General features: G+C 34.2%; 2 protein-coding genes and 1 long non-coding RNA gene across 3 annotated transcripts; 1 reads left to right on the top strand and 2 right to left on the bottom strand.

The window, feature by feature from the left end:
• Positions 1-359: 359 nt before the first annotated feature.
• On the bottom strand, positions 360-6,114 carry LOC110796136 (uncharacterized). The gene is made up of 6 exons (XM_022001167.2): positions 5,796-6,114; positions 5,499-5,569; positions 3,613-3,718; positions 3,324-3,456; positions 820-963; positions 360-710 (listed from the first exon to the last, which is right to left on the bottom strand). Exons 1-6 carry the CDS (start codon positions 5,858-5,860, stop codon positions 693-695), a joined length of 537 nt encoding a protein of 178 aa, XP_021856859.2. The 5' UTR covers positions 5,861-6,114; the 3' UTR covers positions 360-692.
• A 2,969-nt stretch (positions 6,115-9,083) lies between these two features.
• Positions 9,084-11,605, top strand: LOC130467176 (uncharacterized). The gene is made up of 4 exons (XR_008927333.1): positions 9,084-9,301; positions 10,616-10,777; positions 10,867-11,285; positions 11,446-11,605. It is a non-coding gene; the product is annotated as an uncharacterized lncRNA (long non-coding RNA).
• A 2,735-nt stretch (positions 11,606-14,340) lies between these two features.
• Positions 14,341-20,551, bottom strand: LOC110796134 (single-stranded DNA-binding protein WHY2, mitochondrial). Its single transcript, XM_022001166.2, has 8 exons — positions 20,326-20,551; positions 19,337-19,455; positions 19,142-19,227; positions 18,965-19,057; positions 17,885-17,979; positions 17,729-17,802; positions 17,258-17,346; positions 14,341-14,802 (listed from the first exon to the last, which is right to left on the bottom strand). The coding sequence occupies exons 1-8, from the start codon at positions 20,355-20,357 to the stop codon at positions 14,686-14,688; spliced, it is 705 nt and encodes a 234-aa protein (XP_021856858.1). The 5' UTR covers positions 20,358-20,551; the 3' UTR covers positions 14,341-14,685.
• Positions 20,552-21,458: the final 907 nt, after the last annotated feature.

Raw genomic sequence — 21,458 nt, 5'->3', positions numbered from 1 at the left:
ATATTTGCCCTTAAAGGCACATTTTTACACAAAATGTACATCCGCTTTAAAAGAACAAATAATATATGTGGTTTTTAAACTCTAAAATGTGCTTATAAACTGTAAAAATGTGATTTTAAACTGTAAAAAGTACTTTTAACCCGGTTGCATGTAGATCTACATACAACCGGGTGCACCTTCTAATTTGTGTCACCGATGGTAGGTAAAAGTCAGAAAAAAATGGCAACTGAATCTTTCACAAATACATATTAAAGCACCAAGTTTGTAACATTATGCTGCAGACCTGCAGTGATGCAGTCACCAGATAAAATAACCCGGCTATAGAATTGCACATTCGTTCAGGGAAGTGGAAGAAGATATCAATGATCCGCGACAATGGTAATAAACAAACTGTGATCTTAGCACAACAATATACAAACTTTACAAGGATGAGTTCTCTCTTCACATTTTGGTTATTTACATATGAGAAATGAGTTTTATGAGTGGGAATCAAGGTCACTTTTCATAGTTCTTTCGACTGTAATTCAACAAGAACCGTCACCCTCCAAACAGATAGCAGAATAAACTGATCAGCAGATTCGGATTCAGATGTACATAAATACAGTTGAATAAAGATTTAGTAGTTCTTTGTGCAAAGAACATCTTCTGATCAGATCAATCGATTCAACTAAACAAACCCATGAGGATATTGTCTATTCAATCAAGGTGGCCTGGAGAAGAAGAAAAAACATTCACGGCCTGGATGCCTAAACGCCTAATTAAAGGAGAAAACTACATGTATTTCTAAACATACAGTATAATAGTTCAGGCAGCCCTCACCTTGAGCCTAAGTTCTTCATCACTTTTTAGCTTTTCGTTTAAGGAGGCAGAGCTGAATTTCTGCACAAGAATTTTGTAACATGGCAAAAATATAACGTAAAGCAGAGCCAGGATAAATGGTGCTGCAACCAACCACCCCACCATCTGTACATAAAGAGTCCAAAAGCAACATATTAGCATATCACAGTTTACTTTAAGAACAAGAAAAGGCTATTGATAGAACAATAGGCCATTTTCAGGGAAGTTCATGATATTTAATTAATGTGATGGGAGGATGAAGATGAACTACCCTAAGCTGAAATGACAGAGAACACTATGAAACCCCAAAAAGTAAAAAGAAGGATCGAAGAGATTTGATTGGTGATAATGGAAAATGGAACAACTGATTGATAGATACAAGCTTTCGAGTGGCTTGTTTCACTCCCAAAATGCTAAACAACACATAACAAATCAGTAATTCTGGATGTTTTCTCTTTACCTACACTCCCTTATTTGTAGTAGATTATTTTACTCCTCAAAGTCTCAAACTACCCTTAACCAACTAATTGTGCAATACTAAACTACTCTCCCTAATAGGCTAGTTCATTACATGAGAGCAAAGAGTGGCAATGGATAGTTTACAGTGGAGAAACACATTAATGACACAAGAGTGGCAATGGACATTTAAGGATTGTTTCATTCGAAACTTGTCAGACACGGAGTAAAAAGTAACCCAATCACTCCAGTGAAAAAAGAGAGAGTATCGTTTAAGTGATAACAGATCAACATCCTAAGCCTCTCAAACTTCAAAAGCAATTGGTACAATTAGATGTGTCATAATTTCAACTGCTTCATTTAAGACATCTAATGGATATATCTACACGGATGCTCCTGAAAAAACTGACATCATAGTTGACCCATACCCAAAGCAGACCTAAATCAGACACTAACTGACATGAACAGTGAAATTGACTCAGGACCGTTCGGAATCAAATATAGCTGAAATTGATGGGCTTTCTACAACAAACTTTATTTCCAATAGACCCAAAATTGACCCAACTCAAACACAACCCAGCCTAATTGTCAACTCTAGATATGTGAGTAACTCAATATGATCAAGGACAAGAGCAGTCTAAATGAAGTGTACTCTGTAGAAACAATCTCTGATGACTAAAAATCTGTAGTGAACTTTAAAGACAAAAGATCAAAATATCTACAGTGACATACTATGCACCTGAATAAGAAATGATTTCAAACATTTGAGCAGGTTGAGTATTATCCTCGTGAAATATTAGTATTAGTGCTGAACTTGCTTAAAAGGATTCCTATGAAACTATCGAGCTCAGACCCAGCTGTCTGTATAACTTGGACTGCTTCTTAAACTACATTGTATAATTTAGTCTTGATCGCCACTAGGGTGTACCAAGGAACTTAGGTATAGTCCATGTCACAGTCATCAAACCTTCTTAGTTGTTGTTTGGTTGACATGGAGGAACGGGAAGATATACTTCTCGAAAAGTAAAAGATTGTGTAGTTGTTCAATTAGCACAAAGCTAGAAATTCTTCTTAAGAACTTCTACTGTCAAGATCCAACATTATTGAGCAGCAGTACCGGATCCAGAAATTCGAGATAGCGGGGTCACTATTTAAAAATTGATGAAACTTTCACTAAAATTATGTATTTTAAAAAAAAATTGAAAATTTAACTATAAAAATAAAATAAAATAAATCAAGTGGGGTGAAGGACCCCTCAAAGAGGCCCGTGGCTCCGCCACTGTTGAGCAGTCAAACAATCAGATTTCTGTACTTCCTAGGAAATGGAAACTCCCCCAGAATTCGAATTTCGTAAAAAATACTCCGTATAATTTCTTACTATCAACCAAGCGACCGTATCTGCTGACAGGATCTTTATGGACATTATTTAGTAACTTACATTTCCCTTTCTGAAGCAACAGGGAGTTTAGAAATATGAAACAATCATACAGTTTATCTTCGAAACAATGTGGAGAATCCTATACCATGTAATACAACCTCTTTCCAATCCTATACCAAGATCAATTCAATGAATGATGAATCTACCTAAGGATCTACCCAATACATTTTTCTCATTCACAGTCAAAATGTAAATGCAAACCGCAATTGTTTTTCTTAGTTTTTGCACTTCAGCTTATAATAGACTAAAACATGTCTCTTAAATTACTGTGAAATAGCATGTCATCAACTTACCTTTTTCTAATAGCAATCTTCAAGAAACAGCCTTTTGTGATTGTGATGTGTGAGCGTAAGATTAAACACTATCTTTGTTGTTGAACCCACCACACACACACACACACACAAAAAAAAACTTTCTTCCACCTTAACCATGGTGGAAGTTTTATTAGAGCCACTATGTAATGTATTCAGGTGTTGGATGGTGTGCGATCCCTACAAGGTGTAATTTACAAATATACACAAAGGGGTGGAGGGAGTTAACATGGGGGGGGGGGGGGGGGAGGAGGAGGGAGTATAGTAGGTTGAATCCATACCGCATGAAGTATGCTTAGAAGAACTTCAGTTGAAGCATGTCCAGTCAGGACCTTCCTCAAAGCATCAGAGGTCAACGGAAATTGAGGACCGCCACAAATAGCTTCACCAAGACGCAAGAAGGGTATCACCAAACTACAGTGCACACAAACTATAACTCAATATAACAAAGATAAAGTGTACGAATGAAACCATAAAGACAAAACAGTAAGTCAGGCCACAGTCAGAAGCACATGTTAGTAATTTTTAGCCTCGGACAATGGAAGTTATTACATTGAAAAGCAAGGTTACCTCAACTCAATGGGAGTAGCCACAAAATTTGCCAGCAGCACACTTGCAGGATGGCAACGTGACCCCAACAACGGAATGGCCAATCCACACAGAAATATAGTAACCCCTGTAAAAGATTAATGCAAATTTGCATGACTATTCACAAATAAACATCACTTTGAATCAGTCTTCTCACTTGTGCTAAGAAACTAGCCACCATGTAACCAAGTATAACAGTTAACATCGTCTGCCAGAGAGCACCGTACTCCATACATGACAATAATTATTTCAGCATTACATGACCACCCTTGAATTATAGGTGTTCCCATAAAACCACAATTAAAGGACTCATGGTGACCTAAAAATCACATACTCTCCAAAGGCATAAGTTATAAATTTGTCATTTCAGGTGATTGGGATTTGGGAATACTTCTATTGTTGCTCAATTTTAAATATTTTTCTGCGATATGGGGGATAGTAGAAACTAGAAAATACCTACAACTCTACAAGTTGGTAAATTATTTCCATTACAAAATACCAACTTGTAGGAATTTTCTCACAGCCGCCGTTTAGTTTTAAGATCACGGTTATAGCTTCAGCACAATGACACATGCATACAAGTCCTGCATATGTATCAGCCCTATCAAGTCACAAACATAGTACAGGTTAGCAACATCTACCTGTGAACTAGTTTCCTGAATACTAATGCATTCTTCATGGGAACAACTAGAAAGAAAATTAAAAGTATTTTGACATCACCAATCAAAATAAATGAAACATTACTTGATTTATTTCCCTCACCTTAGATTAACGAAATCCGTAGAAAGGTCAAAGTAGTTAAAAGGAAACTCCTTACTCCTTGTATATAAAGTTATAAACAATATAATAGGCATTGCAAGAATTTGGAAAGAAAATACTTCCACAGGTCAAAACGTAAAACAACTTTCTCATGTTATTTACAGAACTTCTATGTCTAAGGCAATGAGCCAATGATGGATTGGTTCACCAGTTGAAGAGATCCAAATGATTCCCCAAAGCAGCTCAAAGTCTAACTTGCACAATTCATTTTAGTTTCCACCAGATATAGAGTTCCAAGAGGTATGCCAAAGGTTTGGGGAACTAGGTCACCTAGTTTCAAATTAAGAAGGTAATCATAAAACTAAGGTTTAAACCAGTCACATGCAGCCTGAGGCGAATCTTTCAAGTACAAGAACTTGCACAATAAAACTAAGGTTTAAACCAGTCACATGCAGCCTGAGGCGAATCTTTCAAGTACAAGAACTTGCACAATTCATTTTAGCTTCCACTAGACCACTAGTTATACTTTCTCTTCGTTTTACAAAACAGCAAGAAACAATTTCAATGCCAACCTATTCTTGGCACAAGGAAGAAGATAAGGAAGCACAAACACCCGAGTTGCAAAGAAGCACAAAAAAGGCATCTTTGAGCAAAAGCAAGAAACAAACACAAAGACCATTAAACATGATGTGCAACACAGTGAAAAGTTGCAAGTCCCACATACAATCCCATGCCTATAGGCATTACATCATCCATCAAATTTAGACCATCTAGACTTAGAGTAAAACGAAAATACAAGCTAAGACGCGCCCATTTGCAATTGTAGATAGTTCATAACAAACCCATAAGATCATAATCAACTTAACTACAAGCTATACTCAGAAACGATTCATACCCAACAGCTCAAATTATCAAGTCAGCAACAAAAATGCAAACTTTAACTGAAGTTAATGTTACTCTAACTCTTTATTTCACCTTATTACAAAATAGCCGAGTGGGACATTTGGACTCATATTGATGTCCAACATGAGTATATAAGTCCGAGTAACATGGAGTAAAAAACAAACATCAAATGAAAAGGAGACAAAGAAATTAAGAAAGCAACATACCACATATTGGGAATACACCCAATGTAAGACCAAGAGCTGATGAAAACGCCAATAGCTTAGGCTCTGCACCCCTGTAACCCATTTCAATTGAAAAAAATTAAAAAAAAACTAAAAATAAATAAATTATATTGTACCCAAATTAGAGCTCGGAAATTTGAGCTGAGATAAGCATTTAAAACTATAATTTGACATAGATAATGAAACCCCACTTCAGAAAGTGACAATAATTGAAGATTATCTAAGTAAAAGGTCCAAATTTTGAGGAAAATGAGTAGAAAAACACACATATATAAATACCTGCGTAAGATTTGGAGAAGGGGTTCGACGATCCTGCTGTGGAGCCAAGAACACAAACCGGACATTGTTGGGTCGGATTTAGAGAAAGGAGATATTGTTATTCAGTAAAGATTTGAGATCGGAGATGGAGTAGAAGTTAGAGCCCAGAAAGTTGAAATTTAGAGAGATGGCAACAATTCAAGCAACTTTGTTTCAATTTTTGTTCTCACCTCATGTTTATTTTATTGTTAGTAGTACTCCGATTAGATATTTATTTTCCCACAATTGTGTATCTCATCCTTGTCAAAATGTCAAACCCTTTGAATTTTTAAACTCAATCGATGCATACTTAATACTTCGACTAATTTTGCTCGTTGTGTGATTATTTAATAGTGTATTATAAATGGAGTTTAACTAAATACTCCTAGTTTTGAAGTTCCTGCGACCTAGTTTTGAAGTTCCTGCGATACACGTGTTTCGTTTAATTTTTTTAGTGGAGCGCTAAAAGCCGCCCCACATTACTCAAAACCGCCCTATTATTTTACTTTAATATCCTTATATAATGAAACTTTTCTCCCAAATTAATTACCCCATCTATTTTGAAGAGAGAAAGTATCTTCATCCAAACCACCACCATACACCCATAAAAAAAATTATTTAAACCAAGCAATTTTATTTGTCAATAAGTACATTAATCAATAAATTAAAAAAATACTAATTTAATTTTGATTCCACAAACTTATGCATTTTAAGTTTACACCATGGTAGAGACTTATGCATTTTAAGCTCACACCATGGCATAGACTTATGCATTTTAAGCTCACACCATGGCATAGACTTATGCATTTTAAGCTCCTACCATGGTACAAGCTTAAGATGCATAAGTCTCTTAATCTTTTCTCCGAAACAAATTACATCAAATTCAACAACAAATCAAAACATTAAATAGTATAGACTTATGAGTTTTGAGCTCCGACCATGGTATACACTTATGAAGTTTAAGCTCCTTCCATGATACGAGCTTAATACTTATGTTAAGTATACACTTATTAATTATTTTATACTTATGTTATTATGTAGCGTTTCGGGTAATGTACAAGTTCCATTTAATTTTTTTTTTGGTATGTATGAATTTCGTTTTATTTTTTTTATGTTTTTCCCAAAATCATTCAATAGACATAATACACAAATTTATGGAACAAACTAAGAAATTTAATTTAGTGGGTAAGTGGAATAAACTTATTATGAACATGTATTATTAACAGTTGAATAATAAAAAGGTGATTTTTGTTAGACTATATATATCTCAAACTTATTATTTAGACTAAAAAAAAACTTCCGAAATTGGGAAAGAACCAATGAAAAAGTTGGTTAAAATTGCGAATTAATAATTAATAATTAATAATTAATAATTAATAATTAATAATTAATAATTAATAATTAATAATTAATAATTAATAATTAATAATTAATAATTAATAATTAATAATTAATAATTAATAATTAATAATTAATAATTAATAATTAATAATTAATAATTAATAATTAATAATTAATAATTAATAATTAATAATTAATAATTAATAATTAATAATTAATAATTAATAATTAATAATTAATAATTAATAATTACGGAGTATTAATTAATGACTAATAACTAAAAGTGAATAATTAATTAATAATTAATCATTAATTATTAATTATTAATTATTGATTATTTATTATTAGTTATTAATTATTACTCCGTAATTATTAATTAAAATAATAATTTATTAATACTATTGCATAAAGTAATTTATTTTTAATTTATATTTATTTATTTGTAATTACGTTTTACTCCGTACACAATACACATTATGTATTGAAAAATGAATAAAAGACATTAAATGTCCTTAAATGTCATTTTACATAGCTACAGCCAACAGCCAACAACTGATTTTACCAAACATATTTGTAACCAATCCATAGTCAAACAGCCAACAAAAGCAGCCAACTTGAACAGCCAGTCAAACCAGCCAAGTAAAACAGCCGACAGCCAACAGCCAACAGCCAATTGCCAAACAGGGCCTAAAAGTGACGAAAAAGGTCAAGGAGTACACGCGCTATAGTGCTATACAACTGTAGTAGGTGTATAGAATGAGTGCTCCACAATTTTCCGTAAATACTTAGGCTCCGTTTGGTAGGGCGTAAAACGTTTTCATGGAAACAATTTTCCCCTTTTCAATCATTTTACGTTGTTTGGTTGGGTAAAGGATGGAAAACAATTTTCCATTACTCTCTCAAATATGGAAAACCCTTTTCCATTTGAAAGGGAGGGAAACCACTTTTCCTTCTTTCCTTCTTACCTCCCTCTCTTTTCTTCCCCTCAATCTTCACCACCTTCTCCCATTTTCCTTTAAGTTACCAAACAAAGGAAAACTAGTTTGGAATTGTGTTTTCCCTTGAAACTGTTTTCCGTGGAAAATCATTTTACAATGAAAACGTTTTACGCCTTACCAAACGGAGCCTTAATGGCATTGGCTTGTTCAGCGGTTCGGTATTAGTTCGTTATGTTTTACCTCAAGTACTCCAATTACTCTAACCCCGAAATTATATTTCGTATATGTTACAATAAAGTTAGGAAAATCTTAATATTCTAATTTATAAATTGAATAATATAATTTTTATTTCAAAAAATATTTATGATTTGTATATAAAATATTTGTTTTTTCTATCGACTACTAAATATTACTTTGATAGTAAAAGTATTATTTTGATAGTAAAACTATTTTGACGACGCATGACCTACGTGGCACTCGTATGTACCGTTTAAAATCTGGTACGTGGAATTACGACAACTAAATATTGTTACAAAAGGTCTTGTGCGCACAAGGTGTACAACAAATATATTGTACACCAAGATAACTTTAACCATTCTTTTTGTAACTTTAATCTAGTTTTGATTAACTTTTATATTAGTAAAAAAAAATTTGATAGATAAACATTTTAAAGGGTTAAATGATTAATTTTATACAATATTAGTTATTTTGAATAAATAAGTTTTACTAAAATGAAAAAATTTATCACTATTAAATAGATAACTTTTACATATATATGCTTAACTTTTAAGCATTTTGAGTTAACTTTTACTCCGGTGTACAATATTTATTGTACACCCATTATAAATAAGATTAACTTGCGACGCTTATCACCGCCTAACAAAATTTATGTAAAACATACTCCGTACTACCGTACTACGTAATAAAAAGGTATAGAGGAGAAAGTGTGAGGCTAAAGTTTGAATAAGATGGGTTTAGAAGGAGAGAGAAAGTGAGAGGCTAAAATTTGCATAAAATGGGTTTAGAAGGAGAGAGAAAGTGGGAGTGACTGGCTAGATGGATTGAGAAGGAGAGAGAAAGATTTTCACTTGTTACTTGTGTTACCAGCTAGGCTCTCTAGTTTCTCCATTTTTAACCACTTTCATCTTCTTCCAAATTGTTATATCACTCGAATTTCTTCCAAGTTTCACTTGCATGATACTAATTTTGGTAAGATGAATTTATTTGAACTCTCCTTTTGAATTTTAACTAGTATGTAGCCCGGGCGATGCCCCGGTTGCTACATTCAATACTTAAAATTTTAGATTTTTCTTGAGCTCAATATTTGACCAAAATACATGTATTTCATAAAGTTAAAACATCCATGAAGTTCGTCAATTACAAAGACACACTACGTCATTTATCATGCTAAGTAATTTTTCAATTAAATCATTTTACCATTTGTATAATTTGTTTTCTAGTGAAACTAAGTTCTTCAAATTATTAAACACCAAATTATATATATATATATATATATATATATATATATATATATATATATATATATATATATATTTATATATTTATATATATATATAAAATTTACGTCAACATGTTTTTCTTGTTTTAATGCTATAATTATTATTACTTTTTTCAAAATAGTCCAAAGAAAATAAAATGTCATGTAAAAATTTAGTTGTGTTTAGACTTATGTTAACATTTATTAATAAATTAATGTGAATAAATAAACAACAATTAGTGGTTGGTTAAGATGGTAATGAAACTTATCATCTACACATTAGGTCTTGTGTTCGAATCTCATTGCATTAGTTTTGGTTGTCTATGACATGGCATAACACTCGGTGAGTGAATGATGTGGCGTAAAGGGGAGAGTACTACGTGTCACATATACATTTTTCACAACGCCTTTTAATATATTATATAGATATGCTTAAATTTACTTAATTTTCTTACCTCACCTTATTCTCTTGATTTTACTGCCTATGTTTTAGTTAATTTCAAATCTATCCAATTGTTGCATGCATTTAGTCGCCAATTTTCGGGTAAAATGAAGTGAATTTCTCTTAATTCAAAGTTTCTTTTGTGTGATTTGATTTGCTATTCTTGGATTTCTTTTGTTTGATTAAAATTTGTAATTGTTAATTTAAACAATTTTTTTTGAGGGGAATATTTTAATACGTTCTTATCATTTCATAGGTTCATGTCTTGCGGTTTTCTCCTTCAATTTCCTGAAATTTAACTCTTAATTGGTAACATGATGGGTATCTCAATAAGATGATTAGGTTAATTAATCACCATTTGTTTTTATTGTGAACTTTAATTAATTATATTGTACTTATTCTATGTTTAATGAAAAATGTTTTTTTATAATAACTTGTATGACAAAATAATTATGTATGTGTGTGTGGAACGTTTTATCCCAATTTAAAAAATGTTTTTAATAATAACTTGTATGCCAATATAATTATGTATGTATCCATGTACGTGTTTAAATATTTTTCACCTTTTCAGTCTTCATGCTAGGTTTTGTAAACATTACCGCCCACAAAGAATTGAAGTTACACAAGCCGCAATACGTCACCAGTTTCATCTTTGAAAACCCTAATTTTTCAAAATTTCAATTAAAAAAACAAAGAAAAAGAACATGAGTTCGGAATCAGATCAACGGGACGTAGATCAATCAAGGTAAGTTTAAGTAGTTAAAGTTCATTTTTAGTTTTATTTTTCCCCAATTTATTGGTTTTTGGTTGTTAATACTTTGTGTTTCATGGCAGTGATGGCGAAGATGTATCTAAGTTTGTTTTGCTGAGTATCTGGCATGAAGGCAGATTATATTTCTGCCCAAGACGTTGTTATGAGAATGGAATTAATCAGGTGTTTGTTTTGGCTAGATCCAAATTCGACTTCAATTATCTGCATTTAATTATCAGTTCGTTCGGTTATGAAAAATTCAAGATCTGGGTTGTTCACGATTTTGATAAATTCGACGAGGACGGATTCCTCGTTGAAACTCCAAATGACTTCACCAAGTTCATAGAATTGACAAAGAAGGACAAGTGTGTAAGCGTTATTGTCCAGCATATGGAGAAAGTCGGAGGAGATAAGTCGTTCTATAAACGGGAGGAAGAAGTAAAGGAGATCTCAAAACGAAAAGTGGCGGCTCATCCAGTTACCACAACAAAAAAAACCTAAGGTAAATAGTATACAAATTTTAGTTACCACAACTAAAAAAACCCTAGGGTAAACAATATAAAAATTTTAGTTACCCCAACAAAAAAACCTAAGGTCAGTATTATTTTTTGTGCTTAGTTTGTAAGATAAACTTGTTTTCATAGGCACATTACTTCCCGCAGGACAACAATTCTACAAGGCCCACAAGTAAAAATAAACTCTGTCAAAACAATATGGACACTAGTAAGGATGATCAATGTGCCCCCAAGGTATGTCATATTGTCATATGCTTCGTATGTATCTTGTAATTTGTGTACTTAATTATTCTGTGTTCAAACAATATAGGTGTAACATAATAGTTAATGAATCCTCATGTTTGTGTACTACATTACTTGTAATTTGATTAGTTACATGTATCGGGAAATGGTAAGTAAAGTACTCCGTACTAAGTGTTCAATTTTGTCATCATTGCAGATTTTTGAAATGGGTTGCGGTGTTAGTCAATTTGCAAATTTTGTTACTAATTTAACAAATATGCAAAGACAATGGGTTGTGGAAATGGGTTTTGAGGAACTGTTGTTCATGCGGATTAGTCACATTGATCCCCGATTCGGTTATTGGATTACTTCTAGGTTTGATCCTAACAAGTTAGAACTTAAAATAAGGGACAACTACAATGTAAAGATAGATGAAAAAATGGTTGGTTTGGTTTTAGGATTACCTTCAATAGGGAGACGTTCCAAACACATTTCTTGTTATATGCACTAGGTACAATTCTATGTCCTACACAAAAGTGTGGTTGGATAAGCCCCTTGCATGTCTACGTATTAGACAATAATGCTATTAAAGCATCAGATTATAATTGGGCGAAGTATGTCTTAGATTGGCTTGTGAAATATGGAAAGAAATTCAAAACGTCGAAGGAGGGCTATGGGGGTTGCACACTGCTCTTGCTCGTAAGTATATATATTCACTTTATATAATTGCTTGTCTTTATTTTTCGAGAGACTGGAAAAATTTAACGGTTTTTTCATGATATGCCCATGAGGTTTCACGAAATTCACCAAATACCCCTACGTGTTTCAAAATACATAATATACCCCTATTTAAACTTATTTTGCACCAAATACCCTTGAACTTAACGACCGTTAATGTTCCGTTAGTGTTATTTTACCTTTATACCCTTACTCATCCAATATTCTACAATTCACTTAAAAATAAAAAAAAATAAAAAAACACCTCTTCTCTTCTCTCCTCTCCTGTTCCTAGACCCATTCATCTTCATCCCAGATTCCCAATTTCCTATTTCATCATCTTCTTCACTCCATTTTCTCACTCCTGCCATTTTTGCTCTGTTAAAAAACAATAATATGTCTAGCCCATTGATTAGCACTAACCCCAACACGAATCCGTACCCGCCTCCTGATTCGAATCCAACCTTAAACCCATATCCTCCTCCGAGTCCTGGGTCTAATCTGGTAATGTTGCCGCCACCGCCATCTCCATTGATTTCGCCACCGCCATTGTCAGCTACAGTTTCTAGGGTTTCGATTCATAATGTTCAGAACCATATTTGGGAGGCGGCTACATCGTATATTTGCTCGGGTTGATTGTTGGAGGAGAGAGTTTGTTGATTTGTTGTTATTTTGGGGATGGCTTTGAATTTTTTGCATCGGATCTTTCCGGTCCATCTTCCTAAAGAGAATATGGTTCATGGTGGTTCAGAGGATAGGGACATTCGTGAATTGTTGCCTGCTGATCCTTTTGGGATGGATATTAGCTCCACATTAACCGCCATTACAGGGTGGCTTGAAGATCTAGGAGCTGATTATGGTGCTTATTGTAAAGGGGATTACCCTCTTTTCGCTGGATGGAATTTCTGGTGGAATAACACGCCTATGGAATTCCAGAAGTTCCCAAAAAAAAATAAGTGTGATGATAGGATACTAAAAGATGCCTGGGATAATAGTTATTTCCCTGCAGAGGAATTTTGGCGTCCTACCATTGGTTCTGCAGATAATGATAGCATTTACAAGATTGATTGTCATTGTAAGATTACTAAAGATGATAGGTACCTTCAAGAGGTAGAATTTGGACATATGGTGAATGATGGAGGTGTCTGTTTCAATTGTCCCTTGGATGGTGTTGAGTTTGGTACTGGTAATGACAGCTTCAACAGGGAAGATGATATTTGCGGGATGAGTATCGATATGGCTGTTGTTACTGAAGATATATCGGAGCCTCCTCACCCAGCCTTAACCTATGCTCTTCACTATTTGGGTATTTGGTGCAAACAAATTTACAAATAAGTGTATATTGTGCAAAAAGTTTATAAATATGTGCAATTGGTGAATTATAAACATGACTTAACGGAGGACTAACGGAAAGTCAAAATAAGGGTATTTGGTGAACAGTATGAAAAAAATAGGGGTATATTATGTATTTTGAAACACGCAGGGGTATTTGGTGAATTTCGTGAAACCTCAGGGGCATTTCATGAAAAAACCGAAAATTTAATTACCAAAGTTTTTTTTTGGAACAGATTATCTACATTGATAGACTTGCTTTTTTAAGGGCTAATCTCAACTTAATCCCCAATGCATGTCGGCTTCGTGTATGGGACCAAGAAAATGTTGATAGGGTTTTAAAATATGACCAAGGACCTGATGGTGCTTACGGATTTGGTGATGTTGTTGAAAATTCTGTGTACGGAGACATTTAACCGGGAGATTATGTAATGGCTTTGTTATGCTAGGAGGACATTTTATTTGTTGTATGATTGTTAATCTTCACTTATGCATAAGTGTACAACTAGTTTTTATTATCAATGTTTTCTTATGTATGAAATAGTAATTTTATGTTCAACCTTGTTAGTTCCCCAGACTACATTTAACTATTTAAGTACTACCATTTTACGCTACTAATAATTCAATTTCCTTCTTAATCGCCACTATAATTCAATTGCCTTGTATATATAGTAATTAATTAGTTAAAATATTCCATGGTTCACTTACCATGTAGGAAAAGCAAGCAAATATTCAATTTCCATAACAATTTTGCTGTTTGTCACTAAAATGTAGAGGGTAAAATTTGTGTCAATAACCTGCTGCAAACGAGCCAAATTCATCACTTACAAACGATAGTCGTTCATATAACACTGATCTTTCAACGACTAAAACCACAAATAAGTACAAATTTAGGTTTTACGGCGACAAAAGTCAGTGAAGAAGCACAAGAAAGTAGTAAATTTCAGGCAGGAAAATTAAGTACAAGATTACATACAAACTGGCAATTCTAAGATACTCCTAACAAACTCTTTTCATCTTCCAGGTGTTTGCAAAAGGCCTTCCTTACAAAAAGAAAAGTTGACCGGTATTGTATACGAAAGATTCAATCTTCAACAGTTTTTACTGACTCTTAATTCATCTGTCCCATTCTGAATCCAAGCTCCGCATACCAACTTTCACTGAATTTTCCTCCTTAAGAACAGGCGGCTGATAGGAGTACCGATCCCAACCCATTATGTGGGGCAACACAGACTACAAAAACAAGCCATGTCAAAGGAAAGAAGAAGCTGATATAGTTAACAATAATATGTGCCAAAAAAATAGGTAATGTGGGGCAACACAGGCTACAAAAACAAGCCATGTCAAAGGCAAGAAGAAGCAGATATAGTAACAATAATATGTGCCAAAAAATAGGTAATGTGGGAAAACACAGACTACAAAAACAAGCCATGTCAACGGCAAGAAGAAGCATATAGAGTAACAATAATATGTGCCAAAAAATAGGTGCATGCTACTGAACAACCAGCCACTCAGTTGATGAGTATTACCAAATATTAGAACAGTCACTAGTTGTTGAACACTTTCCAGTATTAGTTTCTACTATACTCAGAATGGAACAGAAATGAGGAGTATCTTGTTCCACCACTCTGGAAATTCACATGTCTATCATACTTTTCTTCCCCCACCTTCAGGCGAGGTGGCAAGGGGTTAAGTGCTGGAGAGGAACTAGGAAGGGGTAATTTAGTTCAAGGGATAGTATTGAAGGAGCACAAAAGAAGACTTGGTTTCTTGTCATGACTAAACTAGCAATGAAGAAATAAGGGAATCTTTTTCTAGTACTCAAGTATTTATTGTTGTATTCATCATCAAGTTCCTTATTTTACAAACTACTACTTCCAACAATTTTTTAAAACAAAAACCTTTAACAATTGTTTATTAATACTATTGTCTACATAAGTTAATATCAACAAAAAAAAAATGAGATCTAAGAAATTCATAAACTTGTTGCTAGTGGTTTCTTCCCATTATTTACAGGCCACCTAAAACAAGGTGTCAACATTCTATAAAGTTGACAGCAATGGACGTGATAACCAGAAAGTGCAAGTCTGAAAGTTTCCCCAAACAAATAATCTAAGGAGAAAAAATCCTTCTCCAAACACCTCTCACCCCACCCACCCACCCCCCCACCCGCCCCACGCACACACATTTCTGAAAGGTCTCGCGAAGCTGTAATCTGTTGTGAATGGTCAGAATGCACCAACTAGCCCTACTAACACTGCAAACTCCAGGGGATGATAGGTTAAATTTCAGGGATTGGATTGCGAATTCCAATTCCAAGGATAAAGGGTTGAATATTGTGATAAGGGGGAAGTAGGAAATTCTCTCAGAAAAAGGAGCAAAGTAACAAAAATGTCAACTATTATTACTTTAACTTGGATGAAGACTTGTTAATCTCTGGGATTAAAAAGAGGTCCTCGCAATACCTCTCAGTCCCATATATACTATCAATCTCCTAATCCTAAACCACACTACCAGATCTCCTTAGCACACTAAGCACCAATATGGAAAACCTATCAGTCCATCGCGAATGGTTACCATTATACATTTACATCACCTAGGCCCAACTGCAACTTAATACCTCCTCCCCGTATAAAGGGGGGAAAAAGGTTGTACCAGTGCACAAGGCTCCAACCTTACCCTTAAGAAAAGAAAATAAATATATTAAGTGTAGTTTCAGTCCGTTCAGAGCATAACACAGCTTTCAAGAAACAACTTACACCAAAGGGGGAGGAGGGGAATGCTGCAGGGGCAGTAAGTATATCCTTCAATGTAATTCGTCAACAACACAGAGGTTCTAATTTTAAGCACCTAAATTTTGACACAAACATGTTCAGCCAAGCACCAATTAGAAGTGATAAAGGAGCCATAACTCGGTTCTGGCTGGGACAGACGAGCTTGAGGATGATAAGTGATCAAGGAAGAAAGTCAAGAATAATTGAAGGCGCTAGCTTTGGCAGTAATTAACTAATTAATATAGAAGTTGCTTTGTTGCAGCCTACAGGTGTTAGGTGCTAAGATACAATTCTACATCCATCATCAATAGAACGTCGTTGAGTCGGAAGTGTTTGGTGAAATAGCAGCACTCATAAATGGCGAAGCTATTAGACCTTCCCTCATTAATCACTATATTTTATTGGTCAAAGTACGGACCAGCCTTAAAAGTCCTTGATGAATAAATCTTGGATCACGTCCTCAAATAAGATTTGGACAGCATATGGGTATTGTTCCACAAGGCAACAAATTAAATGGTGTACAAGAAGACCCTTTGGCCCCCTAATGCACAAATCATTCTACCCGCATCAAACAAATTTCAAGGACAAGATGCAGAGGAAGAAGAAGAAGCATGCAGAGGTGAAAGGATTGTTAGAAGTCATTCCTTTAACTCCAAAGCTAGTAATGTGCAAATACCCATTTCCTTTTATGTTATTACTGATGTTCACTAATTATCCTTCAAAGATTGAGCTTATAATAATAACATAATGAAGCAAGCACTAAATTCCAAAATGAGGAATGTGCAAAATTGTCAAAACTGTATGGTATAATTATGTAAGGGATGATACATACCCCCAACCCTCCCTCCCACACACACACACAGAGACACACACAAAATGTAAAGAAATTTTAAAGAAGGTTTAGGATTTCATACACTGAATGACGTGCGCATGACAGCAAATTCAGCACTTGTCACGGGAACAGTAAAGCGCTCATTGACCTTCGTGATGTTATTGGCAACATCTAGAAAGGAGAGAACAGAAAGATCAAATTATTAGAAAAACAGTATGTTAACTCACTGCTGGCTTGTTGCAATCCAAGGTACAATTTCAGGCATTCACTCAAATAGCTACAGAAACTGAGAAGGGAAGTTACTTCAAAACTACCTAAATAGAACCTTTTGAAAACAAGTACGGCGGTACGGGATACCTTTTAAAACAATAATCAAAATACTGCCTTTTCTGAGTTTAAATCTTGTAAACTACCACCGTTAAGTTTAAAAAGTATTAATATGACATTCAATCAAAGAGGAATCAGGAGGCAATAAGATGTTCAATTGTTCAGGTACATCTAACCAAACTTGGAAGAGAGTAGAAAGAAAAGATCTAGTAGGAAAAAGACTTACTTATAGAAAAGAAATAACCAGTACCCTCTGAATTTGCTTTTATTGATAATCCCTTTCGCACTTGACCAGCATTGCTGAAATATAAAGCGTAAGGATTATTAAGTGATGCGATCATGCAAACCATAACAGAAACACTGTTTTATGACAAAATTTAACCTTGTCTGGATAGCAGGATCATGGAAAAAATCAACAGAGCTATTAGGACCCAAGGTAAGCAATGAACCGACCTCAGTGACTGACAAAGCAAACACCTGAAGAAACAGAACAAAGAGTAGCTAGTAAACACATAAAGGGGTAGAAGAATAAATATGAATTAGAAAAGGGAGCTTGGCTACTATAGCTCACCTTAAACAGAAACCAAGAAGCTAAACAAGTAACTTTGAGGCATACAAGATGGTATAAGCCGTATAACAGATGTTAAAAGAGTAGAATAGTTGAGCTACCATGTCTAAGTCCAAGGTTAGCATCTATAATTCAAGTAACAACGCTCTTGAAGATAGGAAGATCAGTATATCTATATCTCCCCTCTGATCCATACAATTATTTACACAATGACCGATTTCAAAAATCATGGCCAATATGATCTATTTTTCAGCTCGTCAAACAAATATTAACCCAGTGATTAAGGACATTGACATATTCACAATGACAACAGGCCAGTTACAGGGTGAAATTGCCAATACGACTGATATAAAACTCATGCTGCATCGACCAACATTATTTACGAGACACCGCAATAATATATATGCGTTCAAGATGAGCACAACTAACATTGTGAACCAGACAGCGGCCACGATTTAAAACCCTGTTTCATTCTTAACTGCAGCCCAAAAAAGGTATCTTCGATAAGATAACTGAATAAACTTATCAAACGTTAGGGGATTCGTATGCATAATCTCAGAAATGAAACATCCAAAAGCGGAAACCAAGTATAAAAAGGAAATATACGGACAGCACTTTAAGACGACATCCAAAGTGAAGACTGAAGAACAAGCCTGTAATTCAGGCAATGCAGATCTATGAAGACTGGAAACTAGTAAGAATGTACGGAGTACTACATTTATCATCCACTAAACTAATAACATACTATGATAAATTACAAACATATAGCCTATAGCAGAAAAAGGTTGTCTTGTATGATACTAACTTACGAGACTTTATCTTAGCGGAGAGAAAGAGGTGTTGTGTATACAAGCACAGAAGTAAATAAATAGACAGCAGAACAAGCAATTTTACCTGCTTCCTCTGCCAGTCGTACTTGCGCTCTCCTACACAAGGAGAAAAAGACAACATAATATAGCCCTGACGCTTAACTTTGACACCTCCAGACTGCACAAAAGGTAATCAAGCAAATATATTACTAATTACCCTAGCAAAAAATAATCAAGAATGATTAACAGCTTATATTCATACATCAACTTTACTAAATGTTGCTGGAACAGGATGAGCAGAAAGTGCTGCTTTTCCCTTGTACACAGAGTATGCTGCATAAATGCGATCTGCAGTAGTAGAACACAAATCCCGAAAGCATGAGAGGACGTAGAGATCTAAATGTGCAACAATACAATGTTCAAGAAAAAAAAAACGGTAATGTCAATATGTCATTACCAGCGTTATTTCCCTTCTGTCCAACTGTAGACATGCTGGCACGGCTCATCAAAGCGTGCAAGCTAAAAACATCTTGCGTAGGATTACTCCAGTTGAGGAATTGCCCAGAAACATTCCCCCTTGTTTAAGAAAACAAAGTAAGTGTCATTTAAAAAATACAGAACCAAACAAATTATTTTACTTTGGCATCCTCATCCATATGAATAGCTCATTCACTAACAAATGAAGCCCTGACAACAGTGCCAAAGCAAAGCTCTATACGATTAAGATCATGGTTTCCTTCCACTTGATCTTAATACTATGTTGGGAAAGTACATCTAATAAATCTGAAGAAAAGGGTATGAACAAAATTCTACTCTATACTATAAGTTCATTAGAATAAGTACTAACTTTTTCTTTATCTGCAACCATTTTCTAAATAATTCTTATTAGCAGAAGTAATTTAAGCTGAAACCAATTTCTCCCCGATTGAATGATCCAAATATGAAGGTCTATTCACTAACCCATTTTTTCGGCGAAATGTATTCCAAAACCAGCTTTACCATCAACACAAAGTATACAACCCTCTTCAAGCACTTTAAGCCCATAATGTACACCCAACCAACACAAAACAGGCTAAGAAATTCCACCCGATAGAACATCATATTTACCATAGCAACAACAAATGCAAAATTCGAAAATTTTCATCCCCCTTTAGCAATCAACATTACCCACAAATTATTCACATAAACTCTAGTCCGCAAGCAGCAAGACTGTTAAAATCAATGCTTAATAAAAACAGCGAAATGCACTTTCAGTTCGACCAAAATGTAGTCAATTTACAGGGTCATGCAACAACAAATAGAAAATCAAAACAAAACCCTAAAAGCAGTTAATTGGGGGTACAAATAAATTGAAAAGACGATTAAGAAAGGGGACAAATCAACGGAAGAACCCTAGTGAAATTAATAAATGCGAAGGTAGAAGTTAGGCGAAGGAAGATAGTAAACCTGGACTTGAAAATGGTGGCGAGTTTCATCATCTTTGCTAGCAAATTTGGGAAAAGTCTGCAGGATGCAGCAAGAGGGGATTTTCAGCGGGAAGAGTGAGAATACTCGACTGTCTAGATTCTGGAAGAAATGTAAAATACGATTTTGAAAATGTTTTCGGAGAGAAGGGTGATTCACTGATTTAGGAAGTCTATTCTCAGTTTCTCACTCACTCCACTGTTGTCAGTATTTGAACCTTAAACGGAGTAACATTTTTTTTAAAGGAAATTAGGAAAACTTGCATTAAGACGGATTTGTGGTGACTGCCTGACTAGTGCTTTGTATTCGCCTGATTTTTCACTAATTTTTTTAACTTATTTTATTTAAATTTAATTAAACTTATCAAAATTTAATTTAGTTATAAATTGTATTTGATCAATCCTTATTGTTAATGAACCTATTTTATTTAAGCTTAGTTTTCCTTATAGGTGATCAAATTTTGAGTCGGCTTTAACACAATAAGTCATGCCCATACCCATAAATTTGGTGCGGGCTTTGTAGGTTGAAACATGATTTTTCGGGCCTGGCTCGGATTTTGGTCTAAAATTGCATATTTTAGGATTTTGGTCTAATTTAGGATGTTATTTGGCTCCAAAAGAACAAGAAATGTTTTACCGGTGCTTGTGAGAGACCTGAAGTAGTATATAGAACTATCCTCTTTAGAGTTGTTTGTCAATGTAACAATGTAATGAAAAAAAAGTTGATTAAGTAGCGTTGGCTAATGAAGTTCCTACTATCAACCCTTCCTGAAAGGTGCGAGAGCTTAGAAACTGTAGTCTTTTAAAGGTTTTTTTCTTTAGTTTGTTGGCATTTAAATTTGTGGTCTTTTTTGTATCGTTCTCCTTTGATAAGTAATAATAAAAAGCTTACTTGACAAAAAATAAAAATATTACAAAAATACTTAATTATACATGGTGTTCAAGGCGATTGTATTACCCTAAAATACTTAAAAGTTACACGATATAAGTATAAGTTACTTATATATTGGTGCTCAATTTTTTGTTATAAATAAAAATTATCCATTTAAAATCATTCATAATGTATAAAATTAACTATTTAACCCTTTTAAAAAAAATCAAAGCTAATTAAATCAT

Source organism: Spinacia oleracea, chromosome 2, assembly GCF_020520425.1.
Source record: "Spinacia oleracea cultivar Varoflay chromosome 2, BTI_SOV_V1, whole genome shotgun sequence".
NCBI classification, from domain to species: Eukaryota; Viridiplantae; Streptophyta; class Magnoliopsida; order Caryophyllales; family Amaranthaceae; genus Spinacia; species Spinacia oleracea.
This window is presented reverse-complemented; position numbering and strand designations above follow the sequence as displayed.